Source organism: Microtus ochrogaster, assembly GCF_000317375.1.
Source record: "Microtus ochrogaster isolate Prairie Vole_2 chromosome 6 unlocalized genomic scaffold, MicOch1.0 chr6_random_2, whole genome shotgun sequence".
NCBI classification, from domain to species: Eukaryota; Metazoa; Chordata; class Mammalia; order Rodentia; family Cricetidae; genus Microtus; species Microtus ochrogaster.
In genome coordinates this window covers 13,388,304-13,397,847 of record NW_004949095.1, presented here as the reverse complement: position 1 = coordinate 13,397,847, position 9,544 = coordinate 13,388,304, and the positions used below count along the sequence as shown (strand labels likewise).

General features: G+C 44.0%; 1 protein-coding gene across 1 annotated transcript in view; it reads right to left on the bottom strand.

The window, feature by feature from the left end:
- The window catches only part of Selp (selectin P), a 35,084-nt gene that overhangs the window by 5,398 nt on the left and 20,142 nt on the right, over positions 1-9,544 (bottom strand). Inside the window, exons 9-12 of the mRNA XM_013352497.1 lie at positions 8,076-8,261; positions 4,827-5,012; positions 1,725-1,910; positions 397-606 (exon numbers count right to left, since the gene is read on the bottom strand). Coding sequence (XP_013207951.1) covers positions 397-606; positions 1,725-1,910; positions 4,827-5,012; positions 8,076-8,261 — 768 coding nt within the window. The remainder of the gene's footprint in view (positions 1-396; positions 607-1,724; positions 1,911-4,826; positions 5,013-8,075; positions 8,262-9,544) is intronic.

The following is a 9,544-nucleotide window of genomic DNA, read 5'->3' as shown; positions in this document are numbered from 1 at the left end:
AAAAAAAAAAAAAGAAACATCACTCAGGGCTGGCATCTTGAATTCTAACCATTGTGAAAACACTGCAGGTTTACACTGCCACATAACTAATCATGGTGCAGTGTGTACTTCACAATTCATTGATCTGGCTTTTCATTTGTGTGCTTTTAGCTCTGACACATGCATGTGTTCTATGCACGTGTCGCCTATGTATAAAGTGGTTTGAGGGGAGGGCAATGCTGAACTGGCTGCCACACATTCTTCTGCCTGGAACTGCTGTGGGCTTCATGGAGGAGTGAGTGCCTGGAGCGGTTGAAGCACTGGGTGGAATTTAAACAGGCAGACGCATACAACGTCTAACTCATCTACAGGCAGGAAGATGGCTTCAGAACTCCCTGCTCCTGCCTAGTTAGTTACCTCTGCACGCTGGAGTCACTGCTGTCCATTGTCCTGAAGTCCTGCATCGGAGCGAGCTGGCTCCTCTGAGTGTAAATCCAGTTTTGCACCCAAAGTAACAAGTGGTGTTTGGAGCAAAGGTTCCCAGATGGTGGCTGCAGGACATTGTCCCCTGTCCAGGAGCGGTGAGAACGGGACAGCCCACCTCTGGGTTAGGAAGTGATGTTACACCTGTCACGGAGAAAAGCATTTCAAAGTGTTCAGTATGCTCATGGGTTGAGAGAGTGTGTCTGAATTAAGACTGTCAGGCAATAGCTGCCTTCAACTTTTCTTGTAATAAGTGATCTCTAGCAATTTATATATGGCTTGGTGGAGGAGAGCGCTTGTTTTGAAAGCAAAAGGACCTCAGTTCAATCCACAGCATCCCCATAAAAGCCAGTGTTGGCAGACAGAGACAAGTAGATCCTGGGGACTGAACAGCCAGACAACCTAGGCAAAAAGGTGAGCTTTAGGTTCAGTGAGAGACCACATCTCAGAAAATAAGGAGGGGAGGAACTAACAGAGGAAGACAACTTCTAGCCTCCTCCAACTTCTGCATGCGCACACATGGGCCCTCATGCCAGCACATAAATGTGCACACATACCACACACAAGTAAACAAATGATTTAGCAAAACAGTATTTTAAAAGTGCCCATGAAAAGCCATTGTCCAGATCATAAGAAGAAGTGGAGCTGATGTTACTAATAGCCAGTAAGAGGCTAAAACTAATGGGCCAAGCAGTTTTCTTTATTAATTAACCAATGAAAGCAACAGATAGATAAAGACACTCCCACATCGAGGAGGCATTTGGAGAGTTGCTACAGAGATCTAGCACCTCAATAGAAGGACACATTAGATGCAAACAACTGCTTATGAATTGTTGGAAGATATACTATTTCCTGGCCCAAGTTCAACACGAAAGATGAAACAGAAACAATGCCACTGACTTGGTCATAAACTTGCCATCGATAGAATTATGATACTTGATCTCTCTGCATCTTGATTTCTTGTTCCAAACACTCAGGCCCATAACTGCCACCCAGCATCCTCAGCAAGTACAATGTTCCACTCACTTTGCTCAATAAAGATCTTCAAAGATAAATAGTTTTAAAAGACGTGAAAGCAAGTCTCTTCATAAGAGTCATGGTATCTTTTATTTGGGAATAGAAAAATCCTATAACTTCTTAGAAAGTTTAAAAACCCACAAGTGTGTTGACTACACCAACAGTGTAATATGTACTTGCCACATAAATGAGCTATGTGTCAGAGTTAACCCCAAGTACTGCTTCCCTGGGGAGTATGTCATTACCCGTGCAGGTTGGTGGAGGTGAGGACCACCTTCCAGAAACCGTGCATTCCACGCTGGCTGATCCCACTAGGTCAAAGCCCTTGTTACAGGAGAAGCGGCAGGTGGAGCCAACACTGAACTCTCCGTGATCATGAGAACAATCCAGACTGCCTTGATAGGGGGCAAAGATTCCTGGGCACTTGATGGCTGAAAGATCAAATGAGAAAGTCACGCTTATTAAGATCTTCTGGGTTTCACAGAGTTTATTCATTTAATAGTTGACAAATCGTCATTGTTTAAGTTCTATGTGCTGTCTCTTGAAGCAGTGTGTCAGCATGTCGGCACAGGTGTTTGCAGTAAGAGGCTATTTGTGGGTGTTTTACGCATCCTGGCAGAAGCACACTAAAACAGTCAAAGAGATGGAGAAAAAGAGAGAAGCGAACCATCCCAGGGTTCGGAGGGTACATGCCCGCTGTATTTCAGAATCTGGACATGGATAGGCAGATAACACAGAGTGCTGGAGCTGGAGGTGAACATAAAACCAGGTCTCTGTTTCCTAAGAAGATTAAGCAAGGTATCAGGTGCTGAATTCTGTGGCCAACATGGTCTCTAGAGGAACAGTGAATGGGGAACCATGTTAACCATAAGGAAAGCAATAGTCTGTGTCAGAGAAGTGGCCTATAGGTGGGGACAGGAGGGACACAGCAGCTGGACTTAAGCAAACCAACTCACAGATGGCATTATGGGAATTAGAAGTGCCTTTGTCATTGGTATGCTCATGGAGAAGATTCCATGGCCTGAAAGTTCCAAGGGGCCCAGGGAACTGGTATTCTTCATAATGGAAATACTTGTGGAGCCCCCCTCTCCAATAGAAACATCAGTGCACAATGAAGAGAGAAGCTAGGGGTCCCACCCACTGATGATCGCAAGCCCCTGTGGTCCCTTCTAGTGTTCTGGAAAAATATTGCCTGAGAACCTGGGTTCCTAAGGGTTAAAATTCCAAATTAAGGTAGGAAAGTGAAAAGGAATGGCTTCCCTAAAAATGCAGTGCATTGTGGGTAATGAAGCAAGAACAGACATTAAAATTAGAATTCAGGAGATTGGCATAACTGAGGAGCACATTTTGTTAGCGGTGCTGTCCCTGGGTGGAGTCCAGGCTCACAGGTAGGAGGCAAGTGCTTCCGTCTGCAGAGAAAAGAGGCCCAGGATGGAGTGGAAGGAAGTGGTGTGGGAGATCACAGGCTTAGCAATTGAGCTGGCTACATACATGGTTTAAAAGTTCAATGGGATTTATAAATGGATTTTTTTTGCCTTTAAAACACAATCTGAACAGTGTAGCCTAGGAACCTGTGACTAAGGTGACAGAGAGTGAGAGATAAAGGGCTGAGCAGGGTGTACAATGCATAAACTCTGCCCTCACACGGCCTGAGTTCCTTGAGGTTAGAAGTGCACCTTTTCACAGCAAGTGTTGGCATGGACGCCCTTTAGTACAGTAGTAAGTTCTTAGGATATCAGTTTCCGGATGGATAAGTATTCGAACTGTTTCCGCACAGCTGTAACACATTTTATGATCTTAAAGGCATAGTCTCTTGGCTGACCACCTGCAGAAGTCACGCCTGCAGCCTGTGCCTGGACCCGGGGTTTAGAAGCCCTGCCGCTAGGTGGCAGTGTGGTGTAGCAATAAAAACACCCGGTAGCCTGTCATTCTGCCCTTCCCTCCATGTTCTTATTACAGTTACTTATTCTCTTGATGCCCTGTTCTCTTCATCTTTAAGTGGGCAACATCAATTACCTCTTCAGAGGTGGTTTGTGTAGCCCAAATAAGAAAGTGTTTGAAGTGTGGGTCTCATTATTACTTACCCTGACTGCACTGAACAATAAATTGGAGCAATAACCCTTCTGAACCCAAACAGGAACTATAAGTGAACTAACATGGCACACTTCTCTTTTAGAACATACTACATGCCTGTAGTTATATGAGAAACGTTGTGCCCACTGGGTGCTTCCAGGAAGTCAAACACAAGTGAGATCTGCCCTGACACTGTCAGCAGGGCTGCGCTGGCGCCAGTGAATGTTGCCAGAAACTGATTAGCTTCCGTTCAACAGATGCTTGTTAGACACTCATTTTGATTCCATTTACTATTGCAGGTGATATAGAGATGAAGGAGGGCCTGAGGAGATGACTCAGTGGGCGAAGTATCTGCCAGGCAAGTGTGAGGTCCCAGGTCAGATCTCTGGGCTCTGTGTAAAACATGGCAGGGCTGCACACATCTGTAATCCAAGCACCAAGAGTGTTTAGACAGATGTGTCCCTGGAGCTTGCTTGCTAGTCAGTATAGCCAATTGGTGAGTGAGGACTGGGTTCTGTGAATGACCATGTGTCTAAAAGATAAGGTCAAAAGCAGTAATGAAAGCCTCCCAACATCCCAACATCAATGTTTTCTGCAGCCACATGCATACTATCCCTGCATACAAACACACACACACGCAACACATACTACAGAAACATGCACATTTATTATACAATATGCATGCATGCACATGTTTGCATGCACACACACATACACACAATAGAGGATGCACAGCTTCTGCATTTTAAACTCAATGACTTAAAACCCACAAAGAAATAGGAGTAAAATAGGAGGGAACATGAAAGCCAGGGTAGATTAGATGACATCCATCCCCAAATAAGCTACTAGTTCGAGACTTAGTGGGGTTGGTGAGGGTGGATATGGGAGTAAATGGCTGGAGAGTGTGGTAGAAAAAGAGAAAGCATCTCTCAGAAAATAAATGCTCCGTTGCATAGCTGAGTATCACTGTGAATGGCAATGACCTTGGACTATGTCACCTCTGAGCTTGTCTCTTTCTCATATGTAGCACGGAAATGATACAGACTTCCCTTATTACTCTAGAATGGTAATATCATGTTCTGTGATGACGTGGAAACATCGTTAAGACTGAAACGATTTATACTCAGTTTGTTAAAAGGTTATTCAGGGAGAAGGGAATTTTTGATCTAGAGTCTCATGCCTAGATCGGGACGCCGTCATCCAAATCTCTAATAATTCTTCCTTCTATAATGCCATCTGAGACAGGACAAGATAGGACAGATCCATGTGCCTACCTTCACACGTGGGCGGTGTGCCTGTCCAGTGTCCAGATGGAGAACAATCCAATCTTTCTGGTCCAGAAAGATAAAATCCTTCATCACAGATGAACTGGCACATGGATTTGTAAGTGGAACCTCCAAGAGGCTGGATACAGGTCATGGTTCCATTGTGAGGGCCGAGCAAAGGTGGACAGGTGACGTCTACGGTGGCAAGGACAAAGTGGGGGAGGGGAGATCATGTTAGCACTCAGCATTTGGAAATCCATCTTCTCTCTTTTTCACTTTCTTCCTCCCCCTCCCGTGTGTGTGTGTGTGTGTGTGTGTGTGTGCTGTTTGTCTGTCTGTCTCTACTTGCTAGTTTAGCATTTGACTAAAGGTGATCATTTTTTGTTTGCATTTTTTGCTCTTTCTCTGTAAGAAGCCATGGAACTGGTGACAGCCGCAGTTTCTTACAGTTGACTGTCATTCTGAGATCTCACCCACACGGGGTTTCCGAGGACATTCTACAAGGGACTCGGTGCCTTGAGGTTTGTTTTGGAGGCCCCAGAACCCAGAAAGTTGCTGTCTTGCTATCTTCTTGAGAAACAAACCTAATGTGTTTCCAACAAACAATGTTAAGAACTTAGAGGTGGAAAATGGGGCAGATTTCTTTCTTCCTCTCCCCAGCGGTGGGTAGAGAGAATCTGGGCCTATACCGCAGCTTGTGCTATGCATGGTGACCCTTTCAACCTTAGCTGCTTCATTTCCAGTCTACGAAAAGCTAACTCTGGCCTCATAGCTACTCTTAGCTGTATAGCCAGTCTCCTGAGTCACACTCGAAGAGGAAATATGAAAGGGGATAAAGGAGGCAATGCATTTTATCAGCTGTCTGCAAGTGCCAGCCTCCACCTCTTTCCAGAAGCCATCTCAGCCTACAGGACCAGGCATAACTGATCCCAGCTTATTTTCCAGTAAAAGTTACGTCAGGTCTCACAGTTCTTTGACCCCATCTTTAAACTCAAGTGTGAGGTGCTGGGAGACTAGCTTAGGCTAGTAATCGTAGTGTGTGACTTTGGGAAAATTGCTTAGCCTCTCTGAATCTCAATATTTAAAAAATGTCTTAGCCAATCCAAAAGTGAATACATTCTCAGCACCCATTTCAGTAGTTGTCAAGATGGTCCTCTCCCAACCCGCAGAGCAAGGAAGCCCAAGGACTGACCCTCAGAAGAGAAGACTGAGAGTCAGCATGGGCTCAGGGACTTCTTTACTGCCGGGCTTGGCTGCTCACTGTATGGTTTGAAATCAGAGGAAGTGCTACAGCTGTCGCAGGCCAGCTCTCTCTTGCTCAGCTAACTCAGGAGCGTGAAGTTTTAAGGTGTCACCTGTACCTTTGTTTCTGACTCCCCCCAGCAATACTCCTCTCAATCTAATCAATTTCTACAGAGACCGGGGTACTGTCTGCCACTTGCAAAGTCTTCCTGAGTTCAGTATGTCGGGCTGGGGGGGGGGAGGACTAGGATGGAGGGCTATGATCTGGAAAGGCAAAGGGGAAAGGGGCGTGGGTCCTTGGTTTGGTGGAGTCATTTCCAGCTCTCCTGTGACTTCGCAAGGGTGTGCGTGGAGGGCTGTGGGGACAGTGACAAGGGAAATTATCTGATAGCACGCTCTCCCTCGGAAGTGCCGCAATAGCTTGTGGATTCCTGCCTCGACCGCATGTGGGTATTTCACTCGCTGTGCACCCAGCCAGAAGAGGAGAAAGTTCCTCCAGAGTAAACAAAGGGCTGAAAGCAGAAGGGGACTGGAAGGTCACCGGAAGCTGGGGTGAGAAGCAAGCTCCTGGCCGTGAACACCCATAGGCAGGACTGTGGGGCAATGCAAGGCCTGGCTTTCCCGGAAGGGACTGGTCACTCTGATAAGCCTGCTCAGGAATTCTGAGCTCTTCTTCAAAGTCACATGGATGGCAGTGTAGTGAGGATGAGAGCTGTGGGGACAAGCTCACGGCCTCGTTCTGCTCTCTCCGGACTCAGTTCCTCACTCCCAACCCAACTCCTGCTTGCTATAGGTTCTGATGCCTGGCATGAAGGAATCCTATTGTGCTGTTAATTAACTCATTTAGTTATTCATACATGCATTATTAAATTTAAAATGGTGTGTGGGTGTGCATGTGTGTGTGTGTGTACACTTCTGTGACCTGAATAACAAGTGGTTTCTTCTTCATGAAAAATATGAGCTGCTTGCTTTTACTTAGCTATTAAAGGCCTATACAAAGTTGAAGGCATGACACATAATACAGAAATATTTCATATTATATATAAAGGATATTATTAAAATTTAGTATACACAATAAAAATACTATTACAAAAGAAAAATGGATGAGAAAATACAGGAAGCACTCTGTGCTAGAATGTTAGCAATATTTATTTTAGGGGACCGATCCTTAAGAGGCTATTTTTTATTTTTCTGTTTTCTTATTGTATTTCTATTTGTAGATTTTCTAAATAAAAATCTTGTGTTAAAATTGTTTGTCATAAATCTGTCTAAAACCAGTAGATACACTGAAAGAGAAAGAAATGGGAAAAGTTGAAGATTACACATCTTCAATTCATAAAGTCAGGTGATTAGACCAACTTCAGTTCACACAGGATGTTATGGTGCTCACAGGACACTGGCTTTTTAACACCAAGTCTAACAGAGATAATGGTCTTATTAATCTGCACATGGCTTTCTTCTGAGGATGCTCTAATCTCCATAGTTCATGGCTTGTGTTCTTTCTTTTCCCTGTCCTCCCCACTCTATCCTAGGCATTTTCTTTACTCTTATATAGATCTCAGCGAATGCTTGCAACTAGGTTCTGTAATTCTACCTCCCTCGTTCCAGCGGGACATGCCATGGTCCCAAAGAAGAAGAAAGTGCTGGATCAGCCTTGGAATAAACACTCAAACTAAGTTTTCTTTTTCTCCTCTTTCTGGGTACTATACTTAGTCAATAAGTACCGCTTGTGATAGGAGCCTGTTAGTCCTGATGTAGATTCTGATAAGGACAAAGCAAATGGATGCATTGCTGCTATCCATTGACAAATATCCTGACACTTGCAGTATCCACTTAGCTTCCGATGACATTTGCATTTGGGGTTCTCGGGACAGAGGATGAAGGGCTTAGCGACAGTACTCACTCATTTTTCATCTAGTTTCAAGGTAGACCCTACACAGTCCCTGCCATGGACATAGCCTTTAAGAATATTGCTTCCAATTTACTTCCAAGAAAATGGGGAGAATGCATGCTTACCTTGGCATTCTGGAGGAACCCCACTCCACTGTCCAGTAGCCAAGCATTTGATTGCACTTGCTCCCACCAAGAGTGAGCCTTCATCACAGGAAAAGCTGCAGACTGACTGGTACTTCAGGGCACCAAAGGGGTCTGAGCAGGTCACCTGAGCTTTGCTCGGAATTGAAAATTCCCGACACTGAAATGCTAAGGGGTGAGGAAGGCAGGGAGTAAGGAAGCTGTCACACATAAATGTTGTTGACTTTGACCCATCAGCCCTTTTTAGTGAAAGAATAAGCACTTATGAGTTGAGGTTGTTTTACTTGGAAGATAAAGAAAAAGGTTGTAATTAATGTCAATGATACTTGATGGATTTTAGAAGGAAGAAATGTTTGAACAAGTGTTGGCTGAACCAGTGCTAACTGAACCAGTATTAACTGAGCCAGTGTAGAACAGTTTGGTAATACAATCCAATCAATCCAAACTTATCATACCTTTGGATTCAAGAATCTCTGAGGAGTATAGATTCTTGAGATTCATACCAAAATCAACTCAGTGATTTTTGTCAAGACACTGTTTGTAAGAATTTTTTTTTAAAAAAAGCATAAATTTCAGGGGGGGGAGGAAGTAAATTGTGGATTCATGAAAGGAATGTTCATGGTTTTTAAATTTCATGTGTTTTACTTGCAAAATATTGTGGAGGTGTGTCTATGTATAATGTTAAATGGAAAAGCAGAATAAAAATTATGATCATGATTAAAGTGTGGTCTTTTGTAAAACAATCTTAGCATACAAAATGATGGGTTTCATTATGACATTTTATATACACATGCACACGCACATATATAATTGTACCTTACTCGTTTCATACCTATTGTCTTATCTGATCTTTCTCACTGCCTCTCACTACACTATTATCTGCAAATATACGATAGTCCTATATGGAGAGAAATCACTTATTTCTTTTTTATCACCTCTGAAATATGAATAATAGTTTTCACTACCTCTTGGCATTAGACTATCTGAGATCACAGGAAATGCTCGGCAAATCCTGGCTACCAGCCACAGTAGCAGCCGCAGAGGCACTGGCGACACCAGAGCCATCCTCAAGGCTGTGTGAGGACAATAAAAGGAGTGACGGAGAATCCAGTTCCAGATGCTCAAGAAGATATCCAACCATCTGCTCGGGATCATTTGACATTTACTTGCCCCAGTACAAGGTGGCTTGAACAATCCCTTGTGATCCTTTTAAAAGAATCACAGGGCTTAGCATGTCTGTGTCTCCTGGACAATAGACAACAGCACATGTAACCGCCTCCCTGTTTTACCACCGTGAGGCACCTTTATTCCTTCACTGCCTGCTTTTCTCTCTATTGTTTTCATCGTGCTCAGTACATGGATCATAAAATCTGCCATGTGCCACTTAGCTGATTGAAGTGTCTGAGTTGTTTGTGTTTGTACTGTCATAGAGTCTTCATCACCTCTCTTCC